Below are 27,689 nucleotides of genomic sequence, written 5' to 3'. Positions count from 1 at the left end.
TGTTTTTTTTACATATCCGTTCTTCAAATTCCATATGCAATGCTAAATTTTAAATTTGCTACAAATAGTTTGATCAATGTTTCCATTGATCATGAAGAACTACATGAATGATCTGATAAAACTGACCATTGTAAACAAACAACAAAATAATTGCAAATATTCCGGTAATTTTGATTAATGAAAATACAATGTATTTTGTCAATTTCTTCGTCATCAAAAGATTTGAAAAGCAAGATTCTTTCTTTGAGTGAATCAGGTACTTTCACTGACATGACTTTGATATAAACTTTTTAACCAAATAGGACTTTCCAAAAGTCTCTTGTTTGGAATTACCCGTGCTCCAGAAATAAAAATGAACTTCGGCAATAAAATAGGCAGATGAATATTTCCATAATGATTTGAGCTTCTAGGAGTGATGAATTCTTAAATGTCATTTTTAATTACTTAATTAATTTTACTTAATTATTTTAATTAATTAATAAATTACTTCTGAATTATCTACTATCCAGAAAGGAAAAATAAAGGTGATATTTTCTCTTGGTTATGTTGATGTGAAATTTCTGTAGAATCATTTTAAAAAGAGTGTCATTTACTCCTAAGAAACTGGGAAAATATTCAAAAGAAAATGAAAATATCCAAGGTATGATGTTTTAGAACATGAGCTATTACTCTGATATTTCACTTGGGGATGAAATAGTAATCCCACAAAAGCTTGTGCAAAGAACCCTAAACTTAGCTTACGGAAGTCGTCTCAGTATTTTATCAGTAAACAATAGATTTACATTCACCTTAATCCATATTGTTTTCTAATTTCCCAGTATGTTTATTTTAATACTTGTCTTATTATTTCTAAATTTTATCCAGTTCACATTTCGTTTTAATAAGAAGTCGTGAGTGTAATTGTCTTCTTTTCTATTGTTACAACAAAAAATATTCAGTTTTTGGTATGAGTGAAGATATTATAAATACTTCCTTTTTCCGCGTGGCTCCTATTTTCCTCGCAAATCATCCTGACTGAATAGAAAGTGTAGAAACTAATAGGTACAAATTTTTTAGCAAAAATGGGGCAATGAGGGACAGTCCCTAATTATTTTCTAATCGTTTTGTCTCGATTTTAGTCATTTGTAACCATCAAATTTACTGGACACACAATCAATATCAGAATTCAATTATAACGGGTATGGTTTGAGGGTGAAAAGTGATAAAACTTGCTTACCTACCTCATAGCTCTTCGTTATTTATTATAAAAACTTTATAAAGTTTTTATAGCGTATAGTTTTTGTTTTCCAAAGTAGCCAAATACGTGTAGGCCTCAAAGCCGCACCTGTTTGGTAGTACATTTAGATTGTTCTATATTTATGAAGGCAACAAACATTCCAGATTAAAATTCACGGTATATACAGAGAAAGTCAGAAATAAAATCATCATGGTTGAACCAGTCACTTAAAAAAACACTGAAACATTTGAATTGATTTGACGTTGAATGTATTTGTTGTTAATAAAATGAACATTCGCTCTTCAACCTCTTTGCTCCAACCATAAGTACTTTTTTTCCAAATACAAAGATATCGTGTGTAAAGTGATTGAAAAGCTCGTGAAAATGGAATATCACCATAATCTTTCTATTTTCCACTTATGTGGTTATTGGAGGATTGTATTGTATCGATGGATGAGCTAGTAGCAGATGTTAAAAATAGTCTCCACACACAACTTGGCAGACTCACAGGCGACTCAGTTTTTTTTAGTTTCTGTTACAGTAATAATAAGTACGGGAATAGTGATGTAATATTGAAATCACGATCGACACAAATAGAAGAACTCCAATCGCTCACCTGATACAAAATAAACTTTTTGAACAAAGTGATTTTGTATGTGTTTTAGAAGGAAAAATAGAATGTCAAAAATATATGCCACGTGTTTCAATTAATTCTACATGTAAGGATAAAAAAAGTGAATCAATTCTAAATAAATTAAAATTGTCGCATTTCCCATTCTGTCCCGATCCTTTATTTGCCCAGGTCTCTCCTAATTAAAAAGAAATTAATGGATTATTGATACGAATTATGGATTATTAGTTATGTGAATTATGCTGTAATTCTATGCTGTGCATAGATAGCGAAGAATTAAAATGTCACGATATTTAAATATTAGACCGTATATATCCCTATAATCCTCTTCAGTTTGGTGACACATCTAGGTAGAAATCTTTATATTTCCCTTATAATCCACAATAAAGCTGATTTGTAAACTTCGCTTATTGGTTTTAGGATCAACCGCATACTAATATTGATCCAGAATCATAAAACAACAAAATTACAGAGGAATATGAATGTTATTAATTACAGATTAAGTCAATACAAAATTTTTCTAATAAGACAACTTTGGTACTTACAATGAATTTATGATGGAGTGAGTCGAAGTGAATACTTAGGGAATCAGCCGTATACAAAACGAAGAAATTTGATGGTTATTTGATAACTTTTTTATTTAAAATTAGTTAAGATGTTTATTAGTTTAGATTAGTTATGTACCAACAATAGTTTGACATATTTGATTCGCGTTTGAAATAGTACTAATTTATTTGAGACACATGAATGTACAACCATTTCCTTTACTGGAAGGATGGTGGTAAGATTAATTGAAGATGTTGATGGCAAAGCAAATGGTTCTTCATGTATTGATAACCTCCATACTGTACCATTCACAAGGGCACAGTTTTGATCATTTCCTCTAGTAACATTGTGAAAATCGCAAAACACGGAGATAAAATGGAAAAATGTGAATTTTATTGGCAGCTGAAGATCAAACACATGAGTCTATGAGTATGAAGTAACATAAGCGAGCTTTTAAATTGATCTATGATCTAAAAACTTCAAAGTGCTGACATATTCAGGTTGAGGTCGAAAACTTCTAAGATAATCTGTTAAAATCACTTTAACATTTTGTGTCGTTTTTATTTTGTATAATTTTTAGCATTGTTACGTCTTCGCCAGATTTCGTTTCCGAAGTCGATTTTGACTTTAATCCTAAACGCCGACCTGAATTATCATTATTTTCGAAATCTCTTAGTTCTACATAATTTTTCCATTCAGACCACTAGCATCAACATCACTCAGTTGTAAATTGTTTAAGAACAATCTCATGTTACAAAACACTCAGTCGAGCTTTGGTACAAATCAAAACCAAATAAGAAGGTTGCAATTCTTCACTTAACATCCTATTTATTTTTTCACATATTTGTCCGAATCACTATCAAGGTGAAACCCGGAGATTCAATTAAATTTTTTCGTATCATCCGAGCTCTGATTAGAAAGCTACCCAATGCAACGCTTTTATAGACGACAACTGTGCATGTTTTATGTTGTTTGAATTTTTCAATATCTTTCAAACGAGAAGTCATTTTGGATAAAAAATGCTCTAAGAAATAGAGGTAAAAAAACGTCTCAAGTACAGAGACAGCTGAACGCCTTCACAATATTTGAATGATTCCCACTTAGCAAAAAATATGTGAATCAATCAAATGAGATATTTGAAAATATATAACAAGAAAATATATCTGAGTTTGTATCTACATATATACTTTTTTTCAGAGAGGTATTTAGGCCGATGCCGCCCTAGGCCCTGTTTATCGCGCTGCTCTTAATGTATGAATAGATTTTATTAATTTTGATACATTATTTTTACTTAAAAATTGAAATAAATGTATTTCGTTAGAATATAATTTTTAATTATAACTGATAAATAGAGATACATAAGTAATTAACGTTACACAAATGAATAAATATTTAATATTAACAATTTTAAAATTTCTTTTTCCTGTCTTTAGTCTGAGCTAGTATCAATTGTATCATCATAATTAATGTCATGGTCTAGTTGAGCTTGGACAGTAGTGGAAGAACATAAGTCCAGCTTAACCCATACTTGCACGTGGATAGGTTTTTACTCTTATTAAAGTAGAAAAAGATCGTTCTCCTAAACAATTTGTAGTCGGAATATTCAAAAAAATACGTAAAGCAATATTAACATTTGGGTAAACATCTGAAGACTACGTGAATATAATACATGGCATATTTTTCGTGAGTACAACTTCCGTATTTGCTGAAGAATCTTTGAGTAAATGTAAATAAATATATTCATTTCCTAATGTCTTTTCTAAAACGCGAGGATTTTTGTCAACTAGTTCATTGGCAATACTTTTCAATTCGTGTATCTATTTTAGATAAATTATCGAATTTTCGTAAAGCTTTGTTTAGTTAATAATCTTGGAGTACAGATAGTGTTTTAACTTTTTCTTCATATTTCATTATCTATCTCTCATGTTCTGCAGGAATAGACCCAGAGAACTATAGATCTATACAACGAATGATAAATCAACTTGAGATTCTTAAAGTTTCTTACTAGCATTGCTGTTTCTAAATGCTACAGCTTTCGCCGCAATCCGTAGCTTCAGATCGTGTAATTGGTTTCTCATCTCTGCTTTCAATAAATTCCAGTGCATCAATTATTGCAGACCATTCATTTTCTAACGCATCATTCCGAGCAGACCAACGAGTTGAGAAAGACTGTTAACTTTTAAATTTGTACACTACACCAAGATTTCCCAACGATGAGTGGATATAATGGATATCGTTATAAAAAATTCTTTACAAAAATTAATTTGAATTGATTCTACTTTTTTCCGTCTTTGAAATTTGGACATTGCAAAAATTTTGGTACCTCTCAAAACATGCCGCTCTATACTCGGGCCTTGCGGGCCTAGGCGTGAAGCCATCACTGCGTTTTTCCTATCAAGATTTTATCATTGTAATTCATCTTATTCCAAGACATTGTAGAAAAAACTTTGATGTCTACTTCGAAATAACACAATAATATCATTGTATATATTTTATAAAAGACAAAACTTGTTTTTAAGAAATATACAGTTTAAAAGTCTATAGCAAAATTAAAAAAAAAACTGAGACTCTTATAGATATACCTATCTTGGAAGTACTTGTTAAATATTTCGAACAAATGAAAAAAATATGCATCTTACCTCGTTCTGTGGGCTTCTAAGGATAAGAAATTCAGAATATTACCTTCTAACTCTTAATCAATCCCTTCAATCTGTAACCACTAACCGATCCCAAAAATGTAGGATTCTAATTTATTTCGTGTTGTCTAGGGTATTATTTGGAACGGAACAGTCGGTAGATTAGATGAGAAGTTTATGTCACAAAAAAAGCATAAGCGATATTAATGAAGAACAAACGAAAGAACAATTGAAATATAATCGTAACGAAATAAAATAATGGTTTATCCACACATCTAAGTCTCAAATTTAAGCGATCCGTCAACTTAAAGGATTCCGATTTGTCTACTTTTTACTTGAGTAAAGAAATAAGTAAGTGTTCTTGCAATAACTTCAACTACAATATTTTCATCGTAATAAGATTACGACCAATAATATTTCTCAAAATTTCATCTTTTGTGATATTGTATGTTGAAAATATGCCATTTTTGACAAATGATATAAGCAAAAACATTAATTTTAAAGTTAGGAGCTACCTTCAAATAATTCAAATTTCGTTAATAATACAAGTGTGGTTTTAAAAATAAAACGCGGCTAGTTGTTAACGAAGCTGTGTTAAAAGAGAGCTCTCTGAAGTTTTTGTAAACTTGGATAAGATATAAGATGAGTAAATCTCTATTTGTTACCGATCTTTTTTTAAATATTCAAAGCTATTTGGCATTTCATTGATTAAAACCCGATTTCAAACATATTATAGAGTGAATTGTTCAGTTCCAAAGTTTAGCTATCCTCATAGGAGCGCATAGGATCTTACTTGAAGAGCCGTAACACCGGAACGTATAAACCACTTATGTAAATCGCCTGGCCCTTCTGTAAATATCCATGCTTCAAGTAGTCCTATTCCTAATTATAATACCCAGCAAACTTCGTTTTTAGCCTTTAGTTATAATAACGAAATGGTTTTACTTCCCCCTGCGTGCGTTAATATTTCCCATGGAAATGGTATGTAACTGGTTGCGCGTGCGCTCTTAAATTCCGCGAATCAAATGAGCTTGATTAAAAAATCAGTCGCAAATATTTTAAACATCCCTTATCAATATCATATTGTAAATTTTTCTGGTCTAGGTAATAATACATGCACTGTTTGTAATCAGGTTATAAATATAACATAGTTTTTGATAATAGCTGCTCAGTTATGGCCAATATAATGAGTAAACTACCCCAATTTTCTATACCTCCTAGCAAATTAAACTTTTGCCACCATGTTAAGCTGGAGTTAGCCGCTCCAAGGTTTTACCAACGCGGAGAAATCCAAATACTTATTTGTAGATTTGTACTTCAGTATTTTGGAAACATATTCATTAATTTAGGTTATGTCATAGCAGGTCATTTCCATTACTAGGAGGAATTTTGGAAAAATCGAAGAGATCACTGACTCTAAATTTCGTTCAAACGATGATGAACTAACTGAGAATATTATATTTTTTGGAACTACTAAATTTTTACCTAGTGGCAGATATCAAGTAGATATTCCGATTATAGCAAACCCTCACAAGAAGTTAGCCAAACGGTTTAGTTGCTTAGGAAAGATGTTGTCTAAAATTAATAGACAAGTATTGTGTGATCATACCTTTCTATTTTAATTCGGCAATCTATCGAATAAACTTACAACTATTTCGTTCCCTACAGAGCTTTTCTTCGAAATTCTTCAGTTTCTTCTAAATGTCTTATTGTTTTTGATTTTCTCTCTCGCACTGATACTGTTTTTTTAACGATGTTACTTTTAAAGAATATCAAGATAATTTGTTTGATATAATTTGTAACTTTCGAACTTTTCGCTTTGTCTTGTGTGCGAACATCCAAATGATGTACCGTATGATAAAAATAAAGGCCGCTCAACGTCACTTGCAAAATACACTTTGGCCTGACAGTCCTTTAGATTCGTTTCAATTTTTTTTATCTTTCGCGGCCTAGTTTTGGCCAATCTAGTGCTCCTTTTCTTGCTACCGGTGTCTTAAAGGATATCACCGAAAATAATCCTTCATTCTCTCTTGCTAGAACTGCAATTTTCTCATACACATATATGGATGATATCCTTAGTGGAGTCTCTGGATTAAGTAAATTAGAAACTCTGTATGTTGACTTAAGCATTCTTCTAAGCAAAAACGGATTTACTTTATATATGTGGAATTCGAATTCAATAGAATTGCTCAAAACTCATACTCTCACTCAAGTTGTTCAACTAAATGTGAACTTGGAAAATACATCCCGTAAAATTCTTGGAATTATATGGAAAAACACCACTGATGTTCTTAAAGTTAGATCCTTTGCTCTGTCCGAGATATCATATTTGACAAAAAATTGTCCTTTCTGTTATAGCTAGTAGGTTTTCAAAAAATGTCAGAAGATGGAAAAAAGTAATGTTATGTAATTTTATGGAAATGTAAATTCATATGAATTTGGGAGATGTTGCTTATTTTTTTTCACTGTAGTGTAGACGAGAAAAAAGTTTGGGAACGTGGCGAGGAAACACCAAAGTGGACTAACTTCAATATATTTTCCGAGCTTTCGAATACTTCAAAATTCAATATTCAAATTGACTTTGACAGAAATAGAATATTTGATAGTTTTTTTACCAATACTTGTAGCGTATTATATTCCATTGAAGTTGATCGAAACCATATTTTCTTTTTCCTTCTTGGAAACAATCTACTTAATTTTATTCCAAAGTGAAATAAGTTGATCATTTAAGAATTTTGTTGCATGACAATGATTTTATTAGAGATAATCGACGTAAACTGCCATGAAACCTACAAAATAATAAATTATACCAGTTTCAAGCCAACTGTGTCATGAAATATAGATAAGGAAATTCCTTTTTCCCTTCTTGCACAACTTGAAGTACTAAGTATTGCATATTTTTCAGAAAGAAAAATTCTAGAAATCATGATAAATCAAGTAGGTGTATTTAATAGTAATAGTTCGCTGTTAAGTGAACTTAAGTATTTCACAAATAGAAAAGCAAGCAGACGTCATAAAATGTTTTTAACAATAAACGATTTTTGATACTCTTATTGCCTTTTTTGTAATATTTAGTGAAGTAGACTGCATTTCTATTTCATTCACACTGTCACTGGCCATTTGATTAATTTCTCAATTATGATGTTCTGACGTTCAAATGAAATACCAAAGGTATGTTTAAACATTGAATCCTGAATTAGTTCCTACTTGTGTTGATTTGACAGCGCGCAATTGCCATAGGTAATCCAGTAAATTGTAATCCATATTATTGGTTTGGCTCGGAGCGACAACAACGTGGCATAAAACACCGCTTATGTGAAATCCATTCATTTTGATTACTTAAATCACCCATTGTAATATAAAAATCGTTTTGAACTTGATTAGATTATACTTCAGATCACTTATATTTACAAAAGTGTTGGAATGCTTCATTCCAGATTCTCATATAATTTTTTGAAAATTAAAGTTACAACCCACGCATCTTTTTTCAAATGTACTTTAGATTGCTTCAGAAAATCAACTTCCTTGATAAACATTCCACTCAACCACCAATAACGTATCTTAAATGAATTTGAATAAAAGGAAAGCAGATTTCAGTAACTAACACAAACAACAGATACCCATGAAAAATGAGACACTCAGTACCAGACGGGCGAAATTCATACAAACAAGCTTGTATGAAACTTGTAGACGTTGAAACCATATATCGTTGTTGTGAATTTATATAATAAAAAAAATTAACGGAGACCCCACTACCCGTGACACAAAGCCGAAACGCGTGTACACTCCGCAAAAATATTTTGAGATTAAAGTTTTCCCAAACAAAATTCTAAGAAGTGAATATTTTTTTATCTTTAAATTAGTGCATTTACACAGGTTAACTCCAGAAAATAAGCAAATTTTTTTGCTCACAAAGAAAAATTATAGTCGCTTTCTTTTAGGAGATCAATTCAAAACACCACTCTATGTCTCAAATCTTCCATATAGTTAAATTCTCTTGTTTTCAATAATGAGTGCATACTTCTCTAACGAAGGGATTTTAGTTGTTCACTTTATCTAATTTCATTTTGTTTCTGACATGGACGAAAAGTACACCCATTCTCACATCCTTCAAAAAGATTTGTCTAATTCCAGAGCTACGGAAACCAGTATGGAATAAATACGATTATCTTATTTTCAGGACTTTCTATTAAAAATATATTCTCTTGGTAAAATTTATCATCAGTGCATTTTCCGGTATTTTGCGTGCGCATTTCATAATCAAAATGAAATTAGACAAGTACAGATATTTTTTTTCGTCTACATTACAATTATTATATTACAATAAATTATTTCGTCACCTCTCTGATTGATGCAATTAACAAATCTCATCATATAAAAACATTATACTTACCCATTTTGAAATTTTCATCAATATCAAACTAGTGGATTGTGCCATTGAATTAACGGATCGATGTTAAGTTGGTACATCCGAAGCTTCTTACGGATTTTATAATCTTGCATGTTTGTTTTATGTTTTTAAATTGTTTTTGTACCTCAGTTAAAAACGCATGGCTTAGTTTAATTAGATTCATCTAAAAAACAAAAATGTATCTCACTATAGCATTACAGTTTTTTCAGCGACAATTTCTTGCAGAGTTAAAAAAGACCATGCCTTTCAACTACCTTGTAGTAAAGAAATACAATGTATAATGCAACAATTTAAATGAGTCATAATTATATTAGCATAAAAATCAAATTGGAAAATAGTCATATGACTGATAAACATAATAGAAAATGGGATAGAAAATAACCGAAATGTGATAGCTTAAATGACAACGTCAAAGTGAATGAAACTTTTGCATAAAAATAAACTTACTTCTTCGTTTTTTTATAGCTAAGCTACTTAGTTTCACTACTGATAGTCTGAGAGCTGTTGTCGACTTCTCCTCACTGACTGTTGTCTCAGCCATTTAAGCCGATTTTTCTTTTGCACGAAACATGTATGTATTTTTTGATTAAAAAAAAACGCCACATAATTTTACGACTTGCACGAATATAATCACTGCAACTACTTTTTATTATAAATATATAAATACCAAATTGAATTCATTTTGTATGTACGTATGTTAATATTTGATTGTACACCTTTTTTGAATAAAAAGGTTAAAATTACTGATAGTTATTTTGAAATGGGAGAATTCCAAAATTTTTACGCCTGACTAATAGTCTATGATCTCATCGGCGCCGGATTAAGAAGCGGAGCTAGCGCCCAGGGCGTTAAATTTTGAGGAGCGCTAATATGAAAATAAAATATTTATCTTTATTCATAATTTTTGAAATATTTTTTCTTTAATAATATCAAATGAAGGTCACAACGGTGATTATATTTATATTGGCTATCTATCTATCGTATTATTTTTTAATGAATGAATATTTTACACAGTTTTTTAGTATGTAATTTAAATGTATTACATTTTCCCTATTTTTCTCAACTTTCAGTCAATAACTATATTCTTGTATGAAGGTGCGTCTAATTTTGTTTTGCTTAGTGCGTTCATAACCCATAACTGGTCCTGGATGTCATTTGTCAATTATGGAGGTATCTATTTTTTCAAGTGGAAATAAATTAATGATAAATAAGAATGTAATGCATAAGCTACTGGTTGCCTATGAGATACATATGAGTTGTCACATAGATTGTGTTAAAACCTTGTATGACTACTTTTCAAAGTAACCATTCATCTTTCCACTGTTAGAAATTGAGCTGTAGATTCCCTATACACTTTCAATTTCAAAGATACTAAGAACTCCAGAAAATTAGCTCAACTTCCTAGATAACTCTCATCTCCATAAGGTGGAACGCTCTTCCAAATCCCACCTCGTCGATAATCGGAGTTGCAGGTTTTCTGCGATTATCCTATATCTTGGTGAATCAATCCACCACTCAAATAACCGACGATAGGGAACGATGTAGCTGGAGCTGCGCTGTACCAGCCTACCCGACTACCCGCTTACCTAAATAAACAAAAAATTATACAAAAAAAAAACAAACAAAAAATAATAAAAAAATGTCACAAATCTGAAAAGAACCGTTTTTCTTAATGTATCGGTTGTTTATTTCTTTTTCTTTTACACGATTTGTTCTCATTTCGCTTTCTTTTCAGCCGCAACCACAAAAATCAACGAATCTCTCAATAGTAATTTGTGGAGTTGTTTTGGTTCTACACCTTCCTAAACTAAGAATTTTATTAATTAACGATATTCAAGTTTTTCCATGGTACCAAAATACTGCAATACGTTAAATTTGAAAAACTGAGAATATACGAATAGTTACATGAAACTTTACACGTGTCCAAACAGACGTAGTATCGCTTTAAAAAAAAACCAAAACGGTGCACCCAATAGCGTTATGTCTCATTAAACCACGGAATAAAACATTTACGTATATGGATAATCTATTTATTTGAATATTTTAAGAACAATCTCAAGAATCGACAATATTGGCTACTTATCATCTGTTTTGAATTAAATCGGCTGATCCTTTGTATAGTGATTGATAGAGACAGTGTAGCCACATGATAGTGGCCGCCATGTTTAACCCAAACTCGGCTGATTTAGCATTGACTTACATACTATTGAGCCCTGGAAAATTTTTTGCTAAACTATTTCAGAATATAAATTACGATTTTATAAGCGTTAATATGAGAAGAACAAATGCAAAATCAACCGATTTCAGATTCAACATAGCGGCCACTCTGTCTCTATCAAGCTATTGTAATTTCTCGCAGTTAATAGCATCATCTTTTACTGAACAACAAAACTTATTGAATAGCCCGTTATAATGGCTATATTCTACTTTAAGCCCAAGGCGCTAATGTCCAAAGACGTTGAAGTTCCCATTCCACTAATGTAAAAAGGCCGTCAGCGTTATAGGTGGGACGCATATCGAGAGTAAGCTTACATTATGGTGGTTTAGTAAATACGTGTAATTTGGATAAAATGTTTCACATGTCCTTAAAATTAAATCGACAAGAGTTCTCGTGAATGAATTAATGAATTAATTGTTGCATTTTGACAAACTGTTTACAATTCCACTCGAACGTCAGCTTTGGAATTGTGAGAAATGACTTATTTCGTCGCTATAGCTTGGATTGTTTACATTTTTTTATGAAATCTCGTTCCGACCCATCCTTTCTTTGGCAAAGTGAGTAAAATAATCAATTAAAAATATCCATTACTTATAATAAAACTGTCATAGACACAATTTGTAAACTTGTAGTTTAATCAGATCCGCCAAAGATAAAATTCCAGACACATCGACGTACTTCCGTCAGGGCAAAGAAACACTTGTCTGTTACTAATTTCTGATATTTCCTCTACCCTTACTCAGCGATTTCAATAAAACCAATACAATCGCCCCACTTGCTTCTTTAAGTACAGAATAATTCGAGTAGCTATCGAGTGAGAAAAACGTCCAAACACCTTGAGCACAGCCAAAGATTACCGCCAACCTGGAAATTTTTTTTTCCTCGAACTCTTTCCGATACCAATTCGACCTACTCCAGTGTCAATAAAAATAACACTTCCTCTAAATCTTCCCAAGAAGACAAACTTCACACATTTATCACCCCTCCCGCCAATAACATACTTCCCCAAAAAGACATAAAGACACTTCCCGCCAATAGCCTACCATATATTTACAAGGTCCAGATAGCAAGGTCACCAGTTGGCTAAAAAATAGCAGTCATATTGTCCATGGTTCTCTTGATGGTAAGAACATTTCTTTTATTTGTAGTATTCCAATCATTCTTATTATTTTTTTTCAGCTTCCATTCCCTTGGTGAAATTCCAAGGAGTAGACAGCTTGAGGCCTGAAAATCAACCAAAAAGGGGTTATTCGTTGTTTGGAGTAGGCCGATTGGAACTACGGAATCGTAACACTTTTTAACAATGAATATCCCCCACTCTCTCTAATGAAAGGCTCCAGCCTTTCCGGAAATTTCATACGCTTTTATGGGGAATATTGTTATTGGTTTACCAAGTCTTACAGTACACTCAGATTTCGTAAACATCGTCTTCTCTGTGATCTCACATTTCTCAAAGCTTGTCATTATTATGAAGTTATCTCCAAAGCCGTTCAACAACACATCACACCAAAGCATCATCAATCTCTGTATCCTCGAAAATTCCATATACACGATTAGTCAAAATCTTCACGCCACCAGAGAAGGAAGACTCATCTCTACCATTTCTTGACGACAAGATCAAAAAAATTTCTCCATGCGGTTACTCTCACTCCATCTATCGCAAACCTATTCACCACAACCGTTTTTTCAACACTCAATCCCATCATCATCCATTTGAACTTAATTCTGTAATTGACACACTCATATTACGATCCATCCCGCTAATTGACGAATCCAGTCGGCCATCTGAAATCAGTTATTTGAAATAAATATTGATCTAGAATGATTACAACAATTCACAAATCTCTAGGAGAATCTACAAATTTTTATCTCCAACTCCTCTACCCTCCTCCACTGCTTTAGAAAATCATTTAAAAATGCCCCTTCCTTATATTAAAGGGGTGACAAACAGAATTTGTGGATTCTTCAAACCCCATCAGAAACTCTGCCATCTAATCAGATCTACTAAAGATGAAAATCCTTGCTCAGATTTCCCCCGTTTCTACATACGCCCGACAAATCTAAATATTTCGATCAGTGCAAAGGAATATTCAGCTTCTCATTTTCTGATATTTTCTCAAAAAGGAAATAATACATAATCCAAACTGCATTAACAAACTATGAAATATCAAAAAACATACAGTCAACAATTCTTGAAACGGTATCAAATATATAAAAAAAACAGAATTTTTAGAAATGGCTCACATACACAAGCTATCAATCATAAAAAAAACTTAAGCTTAAGTAAAATTTATAGTTCTAGATTTGATGTTTCAATTTTAATACCCATATGAAAATAACGGAAAAAATTATTAATTCAATGTAATAAAAGAATAGTACAATGATGTAATTGCAACTTTTTTGGACAAAATTACTTATTACTTATCTCTACCAGCCCAAATCATATAGAAAACAAAATTGCGAATTCTAAACAATAATATTCAAACGACACGATTGCCTCTAATTCTTCTAGGACTATATGAGAAGGAATTTTAACTTGAACAGTATCACTTCACACGAGCAGTGATGTCAAACATTTTGAACGAAGAATTTTATCGTTTGATATGGAAATAACAGAAATATAATAGTACAATAATACATATGAACTTAATAAAGCTGAAAAATATTATATATTTACATTACATAAAATCCAAACACATCATTCCTCGTATTACAAAACAATGATGTATGTCACATTCAGGTGGAACATCTTTTAATTAGTCTGATAAGGTAAAATAAGCTGCGTATAGTATGTTACTGGAATATACATCTTTGTAGTTTCGTATGATTTTCTGAATGTGGTACAAAATTTTAAGGAAAACTCATCTAGATAAATCAATATTTATATCACTTAATGTGTCAAAGATTATCAGATCATGGGAATAAACCATGTAAAATCTTTGTATAATTAAAATATGTTTTATTTTGCTCTTCATGTGGTAGGTTATCTATTGATTGATTATCAGTTATCAATCTGAAGATATTTTGGTAAAAGCCGAAATTAGGTGGACACGTCAAACATAGTTTCTAACAAAAAATCCATTATTTATTAAAAGAGATCTCAAATCAAGATTCTGTATTTACGAGAATACAAATATCAAGAGGGCTCTTAGTAGAGCTAGATAGCTCCGTCTATGTAAAAATGAATAGACTATATGCTGGCCTAGCCAGACGATCGCGACCAACAAAAGCAAAACAACCATTGAACAGAATAAAGCTATAGTGAAGCAAGAAGTGCAAATATTTAGGAGTCATATTGGACAACATCATTCTTGGCAGCTCCACCTGGAAATTAAGTGTTTGAATCTCATAAAAGAAGTAAAGAGCTTTTTACATTTTTTTTAAGTGACAATTACACACACTTTATCTTAAATTGGAAGGAACAAATGAATCCAAAACTTCCTAGCTATTGCTACGAATTACATAGAATTACATCTTCAAATATCGTGACATCGATATCGATATCTCTAATGGCTCGCAATAGCAAGGAGAGAGATGTAATCCGCTGACCTGTTTCGATGTTATTTAGTCGAAGCCGTCCAACACCTTAAATACCTCGTATATTAACGAAATTTCATTTCAATTTATCTGTGGTTACTGCTCGACTCACTTAGCTGATGGTTTTAAGCGAGGATGGCACTAAAGAGCGTTTGCTGGACAGTACACAAACCAAATAGCAGCGCTGACCGGTGTTGTCCTCAGCTCGGCTTAGAGACTCCAACGAGAGAGTTACCAGATTTCATATTTTGAAAAATGAGTCCATATAGAGGAAAAATTGAATACCTATGGTTACATTAGTGCTAACAATTGTAATGATCTCAGAAATATATGATGAAAAAAACTGAAACTAAATCGATACAAAAGAAGTTGACGGAGTCAAGAACACCGGGAAAAAGAATATTAATAAAAACTTTATCATAAAATGTTTACATGGGTCCTGATAGGGGCTCTATATATTATACAAATACCGAAGGGCACTACTAGAGCTACTGCAATTTACACAATCTAGTAATGAGGTCAGACAATATTAAGTATGCACATTACAAGTAGAATATTTAGATTAATGTTTATATATATAGAGTATTTCATATGTTTATTTATGTTTGTTCATCCTGATTTTCAATATGACTAAATATTTTAGTAAAATAATAAACAAACTAATTGAATCGAATGGGGGATGCAATGAACATTATAAGTTTTTACATATTTTAATGTGAAATAGCAGTAGTGTAATTTATTTTTATTGTATTATGTACTCAATATGATGATATTTTTTTCATCATCAACGTAGGTTAAATTACATTGATTTTATTGTCAAAGTTAGTATGTTTTAAAATGTATGGTTAGGTATGGTTTCTTCATAAAGGGTTTCCTATTACTTTGGTCTGGTTTGGAATCGAATAACTGAAAAATCATATTTGCATAAGGCCTGCATGTATGAATTATTCAAAGAACAATGTTCAAAAACTATGTTCAATATTTGAAATAAAAGTATACATTTTCTGTTAATCGTTGTCCATACAAATTTTTTCTTGTCCAAGTTGTTACATAAAACTAAAACTATAGTAGTCTGCTCAAATTAAACGCAGGCGGATATATCAAAATTTAACATATTATATAAATTATTCTGCTGTTATGAAAATCATAGTAAGGATAAAAAACATTTTTATGTATTTCTTCTGATATTTATACTTTTTCCTTGTAGTTCACTAATTGTTCTGTTTCCTTCAACTTGCCAAGCACGTCATCGTGAATTACTGTTAAAAATTCATAACAAATAGTTTTTATTTAAGATCTTATAAAAGCAGATGTTTTAAATTAAGAAAATATATCAACAAGTTATCATATATAAACTATCCTAGATATGTCCCGAAATTAATAATAACTTACTTGATATAGAACAAACCATCTCATCTGCCATTTGTTGCTATCACCAGATCGTTTGTGGAGATAGCCAGCTTGAGAATAATCATAGTGAGCTCTTTCAGACAGCATAATGAGTTGGCTCTCATTCACTCGAATGGTTCTTTGCATTTTAGGACTCAACATTGCGGTAAAATAGCTTACCTGAAAAAAATGAATACATTAAAATATTTCAAGACTAGCGATCCATCCAGGTTTCGCTAGAGAGTAGAGTATATTATGCCTACATGTTTTATCCCTCGCAGTGTCCCATCAGTTATTATGGATTACATTTATACGTTATATCTACACTATTAAAAGTATTTCACTATGCAGATATAAATATACAAATAATCTAAGAGATTTCTGTACATACATAGCAGCGTAGTGAGAGACAACCAAGAGCGGTAACCTTGAACTGACTTAACTAAACAAGATGCTCAATCAGATCTTATTTGGAAAATCATATTTTGTGCCGAAATTTCAGGCATCGGTGTGAAAAAAGTGCTTGAGTTTATTTTCACGTACATTAATTTAATGCGATAACCGAATTTCATCGAAATTATATGATGTTAACTATAATAATTTACATTAAATGCCAATTTATAAGTTGATAAAGATCATACTGAATACGTATTGCAAAGTAATATAGGTATTGTAATCTACTAGAGGAATATATAACAATGTTTTGTTATATTTCCAAGAGAATAGGCTATGATGAATCTCCCAGGCGGCTGGACATTTTCGGATACTATCAACAATTTCCCTCATTATTCAACCAATTTAAACAAAAACTTGACCAATCGTATATCTAAACCTTTATAATATGTGGTACTCTAATTGCCAAACTTGAGATCTGTTTGTAAAAAGGATATGTATTTATAGTGAGTATTAGTTCAACATAGTGTTAAGATATTTCTCATCTTCTATGGTCGGCTGAGTATGATACATTAAATCCTAGACACGTCAAATCTAGCAATAACTTCTAATTGGATAGATTTTCAACATTATAAGAGCAAAAAAAAAGATATCGAAATAAATATAGTCCTTGTGACTCCTTTGTTATCATAATTTTGAAAATACTATCATGATGTGTTATCTTAAATAAAAATATAGGTGGTGCTATAACTTGAATTGAATTTTTTAAAAACAAAAATAATTCCACTGAAATACATTCATTCAAATCAAAGTTAAACGTATTAATTCTCAACAATTTCATTTAAAATAATAAAAGAAATAATCGTCTAGTAATCAGACTGGATATAAGAAATGTATTTCCAAATGAGTCCCTAGGATACCTGATATATAGTCGAAAAACAGGATGTGGGTCGTATGTATAACATAGATAATCAATCCTAAAACAATAGTAAAGAGATAGTATTACAAAATTATTAATTTGGCTGCGTTCCTATTCCAAGTTATCTTAGAATTACTCAAGATAGGTAACTGAACAGTTGATTTTGAATTATTTCAGTTGTTACTATTTCCATAATACTATTATATGCCATCGAGGTCATCAAAATGTAATAATATTATCTATACCAATTTGTACGTATAAAAATTGAAAATGCGCAACTGAAAGTGATATTTCGAGTTTACATTGTAGCGGAATAGATAAAACACCAATTACACATGTATTCTCTTCAATACCTAGTGATTCGACCCAGCTTACAACTTGTCTACTGGACGCTTGTATAAATTTATTGTGAGGTAACTACAGACCACTCATAAAACTGTAATGTCGGAAAGACGCGGTCCAGGAAAAAGGTTTCCGCGGTCATAATTATGATTATATATTATGTTATGCTGATCATAATGTCTCATAATCCTGACAGCGTAAACCTTTCCGAACATTCCATTCGCGTCTATGTGAAGGATTGTTTTTCTTCAACCAAATCACCATCTTCTCTGTGATTTCACATTTCTCAAAGCTTGTCGTGTCTATCAAGTCATACCCAAAGGCCTTCAACTTAAACATCACACCAAATGATCATCAATCTCTTGTATCATCTCTTATTAGAAATTCCATGTAATTTCCAGCTTCCCACTATTTTTCATTAGATCCAAGCCTTTCGTAATCACTCATCGATATGAGACTTTGGATCGTTTATTCAAGCAGAAAGTACAGCATATATCTGGTAAAAATACCCAAACCTAAAAGGACAACTAATTTCGCTTCAAAAATCTCCTCCAAAACTATTGATATGAACACAACTATTTCGACACCTCCAAATATACCAAATAAGCTCTTGCCAAAGATTTTAATTGTGTCATCACGCCCAAATCCATTCCGATAGAGAAGCATTTGCCAAACGGAGGAGGTCATCTCTGAACTCCCTTTCAATCAAGTCCAAATTATCAGGCAGGGCGTTGCCAAGGTACTAATGAAACTTTGTCTATTTTATATATTAGTCAGCACAATGCCCTAGATTATCTTACGCTTATCAAACACTGTCTGTCCAACACCTACTTGATGAAACTTTTGTCATTTAGCCCTATGAAAGAGATAGTTGCCAAACTTCGTGTGCATAGAGGATACACAATCGATGTCAATAGAATCAAAACTATCGCCCCACTTCGCCTCTTCAAGTCCAGAATAATTCGAGAAGCTATCGAAATAGAAAAATGTCCAAACTGTCCAAACACAAAAGAAGATAGCCATAGAAAGTCAACCTGGAAACATCTTCATCGACTTCTTTACGATGCCACTTTTCTAAAACCCCTCGAGAAGCTGAGCTTCACATATTTATTACCCGTTCCTCCTATAATATATATTTCCCACGCGCGCCAGAAACACAGAACCCTCCAATAGGTACCCTATAATTACAAGGTTCAGGCGGCTAGCTCTCCAATTAGCTCAAGACCAACAAATAGACAAAACTCAAAAATACTTTGAAGAATAATCAATACCCAGAAAATCAAATTAATAGAATCATCCAACAACGTACATATAAATTACACAGTAAGAACAATATAAATCCAACTACACAAATAAATTCAAGTAAAGAAAAATATACATACATAGCACTCCCCTATACATACCAACTATCAGAAAAATTGAAATACATTTTATCGAAACATAACATCAATATAAGTCATAGATCACACAACACATTATCACCACTTTTCACTACACTAAAAAACAAAACTAAAGACACTAAGAAATCAAATATTATATATTCCATACCATGTTTGAATTGTCCTAAAAATTATATAGGAATGACTACGCAATATTTAGAAAACGGAATAAATGGTCAAAAATACACCAAAAATCCATCAACTGCTCTACATAAACACGAAAAAAATGAACATCATGAATTTGATTTTAAAATAACAAAAATCTTACCTCATGACACTAACTATCAAAAATTATGAATCAAAGAAATGATACAGATAAAACAAGATAAATGTTCTGTAAATGATAGACAAGATATAAAAAACCTCAGCCAAATTTACCATAATTTGATCAATTAGTTTATTTCAATCTACCTGTTATAATATCGTTTTATTGAAATTTCGAGGTAAATACACTGATTCTAATTCTATTTTTTTAATAATGTTTTCAAGATATCTACTAATATGTTGTATCTATTCTACAAATATTTTAATCATCAAATATTAATTATTCTTTTGAAAATGCTCCCAAGGAAGGAGCGAAACGTTAAGTTATATACATAAAAATGTGATATTTTATCGAAGTTTCATTATTTGTATCCAAAAGAAATTAAAAAGAGGAAAAAAATAAATTTATATATATATATATATATATATATATATATATATATATATATATATATATATTGGGATAACAGACAAAACTTTCACTATTATTCATCAACTAACCCATATCACATAGTTCTTGAAAATGAAGAAACAAAACAAATAAACAAATAGATCTTGCTAGAAATTAGTTCAAAAAAACACTTTCAACAAAACATCAAAGGAGCCGCGACTTCGTCAAATATTAAAATTCCATTATAACCGGACAGGGCCGATTTCATGTCGGGGATGAGCTCGTAACAATATGTATTAGGACTATATTTGTTTAAGGAACATTTGAACGCTGATATGTATTTATATTTTCTAGTAACCCAAATTCTCCTTTTATTGGAAGTCCCACTTCGTACATGCCAAAGGATCTGGTTTTTGCATGATGGTGCGCCTACTCACGGTAATCAATTAATGGTGAACTGAATGAGTTATTTCCTGAGAGATGAATCGGCAGAAATGATTCAGTACAGTAGGCCACCAAGATCACCAGACTCTAATAAAATGGACTCATTTTTCTAGGGTCACATCAAAAATTGAGTGTACAAAATACCTCCAACAAGAAATTTTAATTATCGCTTTCAAGTATACATAGAGGTGATTGGGAGTCAATTCGAACACCTATTCTGATAATCAAGATGTGTACGTATATTGTAGTGGATAAAATAGTTTTTTATTGTTTTGTTCCTGTAATTTATTTGTAGAATACTTTTTTTTGTATTTGTAACTTAACAGTGACAGCAATGATAAAATTTCAGTTTTTGACAAATAATCATCATAGTCAAGTTACAATGAATTGTTAAATGATTAGATATACTTACATAATCATTGTTTTGCACAAAAAAATCAAATTATCTGAGAACTAATAATTGTAGGAATAGGTGATGATTGATAAAAAAAGAAATGTGTTTGTAGTACTTTTCGATATTTATATAAAATACAGGGTAATTCATTCGAAAGAACTAAGAAAATAATTTACTAGTATTTTGATTCGCCATTTTTCCGATTCGACGAATATTAATAATACGAATAATATATAAATAATTTTCCAGAATTTTTACAAGTCGAATTTTCTGCCCGCAACTTATCTTCATTCTTGAATTTTTCTCACATTGTAGATGGTACTGAGCTTGTTACGATTTTGATAGAAAATTAGTTATAACTTCTTAAATACCTCGTAGAGCACATCACAATACTATAATTGATTGTAATGAGCAACTCAAGCTAATTCCAATTAAATAAAAATTTAGCTTTAATATGCCACAGAGTTTGGAACACCCTACATATAATTTTAAAATGTGAATCTACCCCAAGCTTATGGTAATTTTCTTTTTGATGGAATTTCTCAAAGCATATAAAGTTTTCTTTGAGTATGGTTTTTATATTTCCATAGAGATCTATGGAAGGATTAATTTTATACAACAGGCTACTACGAAAACAGTTGTTACAAAATACTTTGCAGCTTGTATTTCCTTGTGAAAGGAACAAAAATATTTTATTTGGGACAAAAATATTCCATAAATTCATCACATATTATTCGGTTGATTCAGAGATGAAATCAGGCGCTATTCTAAAAATAACGCAACTTACATGATTATTTCAAATAAATACATTTTCATTCGAAAAAAATTCTTGGTTTCTCAAAAACCAATGGTTGATTCCAACAGAGTACCTTCTGAAAACACCTTTTACACTACTTAAACATTTCTGAAAACGATAACTTGATTTTCGAAGCGCGCGTCAGATTGTGTTATCGTGAGTGTTGTGTAGTGGTGAAGTAAACAGTGTGTGAACATGTATATATAATGGATATCTAATTAAAAAAAATTATCGAGATTCAATGTTTCTAGACATTATTGAGATAAAAATATCTTTTGATATATTCACACAAAACTGATACAAGGAACATTTAAAAAACCCAAAGCACTAAGCATTTCAAGTAATAATCGATCACTAATAAGTATTGAATGATAATGCTTTTAAAATTTTTATAAATATTTCATATCAAATCATTAAAATTTTAGCCTCTATGTATTTAAGACTAAATGAATCATTTTAAAAGGAGTAAGCAAATATCTAAATGCTTTCAAATCATCTAATTAAACTCTCCACTCTCATTCCTCTTCTACATTGACCCTACATTTCATAGATTCTTACCAAGGAAAAAATAATCCCAATTGTTTGAATCAAGCACTAGTGAACTCGGGAAACAATAGCATCACTTGAATCTAGAGAATATTTGTGATTAATCGAAATTTTGTATTTTTGATCAAATTTTTTATATTTCTAAAGAGAGCAGATTAATTTTAACCTCGAATTTTCTGGGATAAGCATAAATTAATCATTAAACCGATGCTGGGTTTAGAGCTCATTTCCCCGAACCACAATTTAAACTGCATCAACTTTCTGTTTTGTTTTATACTTGGAGATATCCAAACATTCGTTTGAATTTTGAATGCGAGCAAGATTTGAATCAGTATTAAACAATCTCGGCACTCACCGTACAGATAGCTCAGAATTTTTTTTTTTTATTTGACGATACCTAAGTTTAAATTCTCTGATTTTATTAACCATTTCTTGAATAGTTACAGTAAATGACGATCTCAGATGTTGACAGATTAAGTCGGAAACTAACAATATAATCACTGTAGTGTCAAAATTTAAATTTATTCTTTTGTTAAACAGACATTATATTAATTTCATTGTTTGACGTCCACTGGTTTCAAGTCTACTTCTAGTCTCTCATAATCGATCCATTTCTGGAATAGATCTTTAACTCTTTATACACTTGATCCATTGTCCAATTAACTGCACTACATATCCTACAAGCTTCTCTACGCTAATTTTCGTACTATTTACATTCATTTCGTTTTTTAAATTTTATAATAATTCCAAATCTATTTCATAACTACCATTCAACATAGAGCAATTGTTTTGAAAGTATTACCTAATAAGGTGCACTACTAAAATGATTATTTCAGCCTCGAACCGTTTAATATCCAATCGTAAAATGAACATCCTAAAGTTATCATGCAAGTTAAAAATTGTACAAATAAAAAAAATTTCCGAATGTGGATGTTTTATTCGCAACAATAACAACGAATTAAGAATTCAGGTGAATAGAAGGAAAATTCGAATAACTAATCAAAGCGTCCGGAAACTCTATAATCAGAAATCAATGTCATTTGTATTTGGGAACATACACAGAATATTGTTCATAGACTTTCTTTTAAAGAATAAAACGATCAACGAACAGCAATCTTCATTGCATTATCAATCTGAATTAATGATGCAATCCAGAAGTAACGGTAATAATTTTCACAAATCTAATTGCTTCCAGAACAGATCTAATGTCATGTAACATATATCTTCTGTGATACATTCTAGATCCACATAACGCACCGTTCAATTTAGTGCTGCAGAAAATAGCAAAATTCAGCAGCATGAAACTGACCAATATAATTTGATTTAAATAATGGATTAACATAGCTTTTAAAATAAGACTTTATAAAATTGTATCGAGGTAGAAAAGAAATTTGGAGTAACCACGATGGTTTTACTTTAAAAAGATATAGTGTAAACATTTACTGTTTTTTTTTTCGATAAAGGTTTTACTGACTTTTATTTATAGGAAATGTCAGGGTTTTTATTAAAAATGAACGTCAGGATTCACACAAGTTTTATGGATCATTATTTACTGAGCTATCGAGAATTATTAATCATCTTTCAATTATTTTCTTTGAATTGGATACATTTTTTCATTGTCTATCTAATGAAGGTAGTTTAGTAGGATTAAGTTAGCTATCGTAAAGTTTTATGTTTAATTATTCATATAAATATGAGGTATTCTTTTGAGTAATGTAGTAACAATAAAAAATTGTTTGAGAAATGTCAAATGTACAAAACATCGTCTCGTTATTTGCATCACTATCTTATAGATTCGTTTTTAAATTACACAATAATTAACAATAAAAACATCAATTGGTTGAATCAAGAAATGTCAGGAACATGTGTTGGAAGTTAAAATAAACCATTCAAACACCGTATTATTAAGATGTCTTGAATGGGTTTAGAAAGAATTCATGACATAAATAAATAATTTTTTTTAATGGAAGTAACAAAATTGATGTTTATAGTTTATAAACTGCATTGAATTATAAAAAAACTTACATGTCAGACGCGCCAAAAAATCTGCACATCAGTTACCGCATAAGCACGTTTCAGATATCAACTGGAAAACTGTCCTCAGGTTTTCCACAATACGAGAAAACAAGTTTTCGTGCGCAGACGTACTTGTTGCACATACACACTGACAAAAATAAGATCGATAAGAGTGAGGCTCACCTCATCACGATTATTTGAGCAACAAGTATCTAGAATTCAATTTGTGTTTATAAACATTCTGAAACGATCATTACTTCCCTAGATTATTCTAAAAGGATATTTGAATGTGTAAAAATTAGTTAGCTTCAGGGTATTACAATGATTAATAGGTAGTCAACGCATAATACATATTAACTGTCCAATAAAACTTTGCTTTATAATTAATTTATATTTTTCAATATTTTCTTGATAAAATAGAAGCGTGCAATAATTGTACGTACCCGAGATTTGAATTTAAAAAGTAGAAATATACTTTTTTGGAAAGATTTTAATTTAACTCGATGGCTACAACGGTTGGTAATATAACAAAGACTGAATGTTTTATAAAGCAATAAAAATGGCAAAGAATGCTGAGTGAAATAAAATGAAATATTGATACACGATAATGTTGAGAACTGATTCCTTTGCCCCGCTTCTGATCCACTTACAATAGAAAATTGGCGAAGATGTCATGTTTATTTTCTAATATAGAGTCCATCAACGTTATAACATTTCCCCATCGATGCTATTGTATTTTTAGCAGATAAATGCTCTTTAAGTTTTGGAAACAGACGGTAAACGCCAATCTACAGAATATGGCGGATGCTCATCTAATTCCATGCATGTCGTGTTATTGCGCCTGTTGCAGTAGGGGACCTGTGATTGGGTGAGTTATTCTCATGCAAGATAACATCTTTACAGAACTTGCCCCGGGGTTTTTCTATCGACACAGATAATGTAAGTAAATTGACTTAATAATCATCTGTGATTGTTATACGTATGTGATAATGTCCTCGTTTAAAGAAAATCTCCCTTCTGCAATTGAAACTTCAAGATAAGGTAACTGTAAAAGTCGCTGGGTAACTGGTCAACGAATTCGAAGTTCAATTTGTGAACTTTAGCCATGGTGATCACCGAAAAGTGAAAAGTGCATTGTCCTGTTGGAAAATTACATTGTCAGTTTGCACTATGAAATCCACTGTCTGTTTTTTTTTTCGCTGCAGAAGTATACTGGTGGATCCAGGTTTCATCTACAGTTATGCATCGAGACAAAAATCCGACTTATTTTGAGCCGATAACGATAACGAATAAGAAATATTCATTCGAATGCGCTTTTGGTCCAAAGTCAGCAAATGGGGTAGTCAACGCACGTTTTGTTTCAGCATGCATAATTATTCAGTCAGTTTATAGCAAATTCGTTCTCGATATGCCGATAGCCTTTTCCATATCTGTTGTCCAGTAACCTTTTTCGATTATATCGCTGGTTGTCACGAAACGGCCCCCGTTTGAATTCAGATGCCCAAAATTTTAAGGTCGTATTTGATGGTGTCTCTACACAGTATCTTTTTTCCTTTGCGTAGACGCATTTTTAAAAACAAATATTTGATGACATCTCGATACTCAATTGAAACAAATGATCATAATGACTCATACGATTGTCAAACAGAAACTAAGCGTCCAAAATGGATGGAATTTTAGTGAGAGTATATCAACGCATGCACACATTTATTACCCAGCTTATATTGACATCTTAACTTCTTCAGGCTGAGGTCGGAAGTTTTACAAATAGCCCTCATATTATCTAATAGTCACACATGCTGTTGTACACGACTGTCCACAACATTTAAATTCACACCCACACCTATTCACTACGCTACATGATACTACAGACAGTACAGACCCTCTCAAATTTGAGCTTCTACTGTAGGTACGATTCAACAAATTCAGACTTGTCAGTTTCTTGCGTGACTCTAAATATAATAGGTTACAATGTGACGTGATGATAAATAATAGTTTTAATTTATAAATTGTTGAAAGGTGGAGCAAAGGAACTAACTTAGATATTAATTAATTATCCTGTCACGCCGGTAATTACGACCATTTATAAACATAATTGACGGTCATAGTGAGTTGTAGACTCTCATTATGGCCCAAAAAATTTTTCCTACGAACGATGCAAATTGCTCAAAATGGTTTTGTATCTTCCGTCGTTGAACATCCATACTGAATTAACAAGCCCGTATCGTTCTCGAAACTTACACCAGTACCAACTATCACTGAGCTCTCTCGGTAGCTTATTATATTTAGTCTTTAGTGATCTAGCAGTCTTGAATTATCTGACAATAAAACATTATATAAAATATAAATATAAATAAATATAAATGTTTTTACTGTTTTTACACAGCCCTTCGATGTTTTGACTGTTTAAAAACGTGTTTGTTTGAACTGTTGTGTGAGAACTCGCATTGCCATGGTGGAGAATGATTCGTCTTCTGCGATTAGTTTCCTGGCAAATGAACGCTGGTGTACCATTCAAAATTGATTTTTGTGTTTCTTTAATGGAACGGTGGCGACATGTCCACTTATTCCGAAAAAACAGACAACCATTTGCTTCGAAGTACTTCGTGTGCAAACAACTGTTGAATTAGGCACGTCTTGAAAGACTTATACAGTGGATGTTTATTTAGTTTAGGGTTCATTTGTATAGATCCATGATTCGCGGCTGGTCACGGTTTTGAACATCTTTTGAAGCACTGCGATTGAATGTTTTCAGCATTTCTTTCCAACAATCGACACAAGCTTTCTTTGAGCATTGAAAAATTATGCGGTATCCAACGCGAACAAATCTTGTTAACAGCAAAATATTCATGAAATATTGATTGTATGCGAATGGAACTAATGTAGCAGTATATCTCAATTTCACGGTATGTAATATCAGTTTGCGCACAGCATCAATGTTTTCTGGTGCTTTATCACCAAAAGTCGATACGAGTTGATAGGAACATCGCTGTTTGTTTAATTGATGTCGAAAGTAATGGAAAATCATCACACAAAAATGTTTACGATTTAATTCCACTTTTCCAAATAACATTCGTATAACAACACTTTCTGAGTACCCTCCACATTAAAATGTCAAACTTTATGATGGCAATGTCAGATTTGACATATTCACATCAGTG

The 27,689-nt window shown here is 31.6% G+C and overlaps 1 protein-coding gene across 2 annotated transcripts in view; it reads right to left on the bottom strand.

The window, feature by feature from the left end:
* Positions 1–24,600, bottom strand: part of LOC130897503 (ras-specific guanine nucleotide-releasing factor 2-like) — a 64,728-nt gene extending 40,128 nt beyond the window's left edge. Inside the window, exons 1-2 of one of the 2 annotated variants that reach the window (XM_057806400.1) lie at positions 24,538–24,600; positions 16,588–16,764 (exon numbers count right to left, since the gene is read on the bottom strand). In XM_057806400.1, the coding sequence (XP_057662383.1) occupies positions 16,588–16,746 (159 nt within the window). In that variant the 5' untranslated portion in view covers positions 16,747–16,764; positions 24,538–24,600. The remainder of the gene's footprint in view (positions 1–16,587; positions 16,765–24,537) is intronic. The other variant, XM_057806408.1, reaches the window with a different exon arrangement.
* Between the last annotated feature and the right edge of the window lie 3,089 nt (positions 24,601–27,689).

Source organism: Diorhabda carinulata, chromosome 1 (assembly GCF_026250575.1).
Source record: "Diorhabda carinulata isolate Delta chromosome 1, icDioCari1.1, whole genome shotgun sequence".
NCBI classification, from domain to species: domain Eukaryota; kingdom Metazoa; phylum Arthropoda; class Insecta; order Coleoptera; family Chrysomelidae; genus Diorhabda; species Diorhabda carinulata.
Note: the sequence above shows the minus strand (reverse complement) of the source record. Positions and strands in the feature narration are given on the sequence as shown.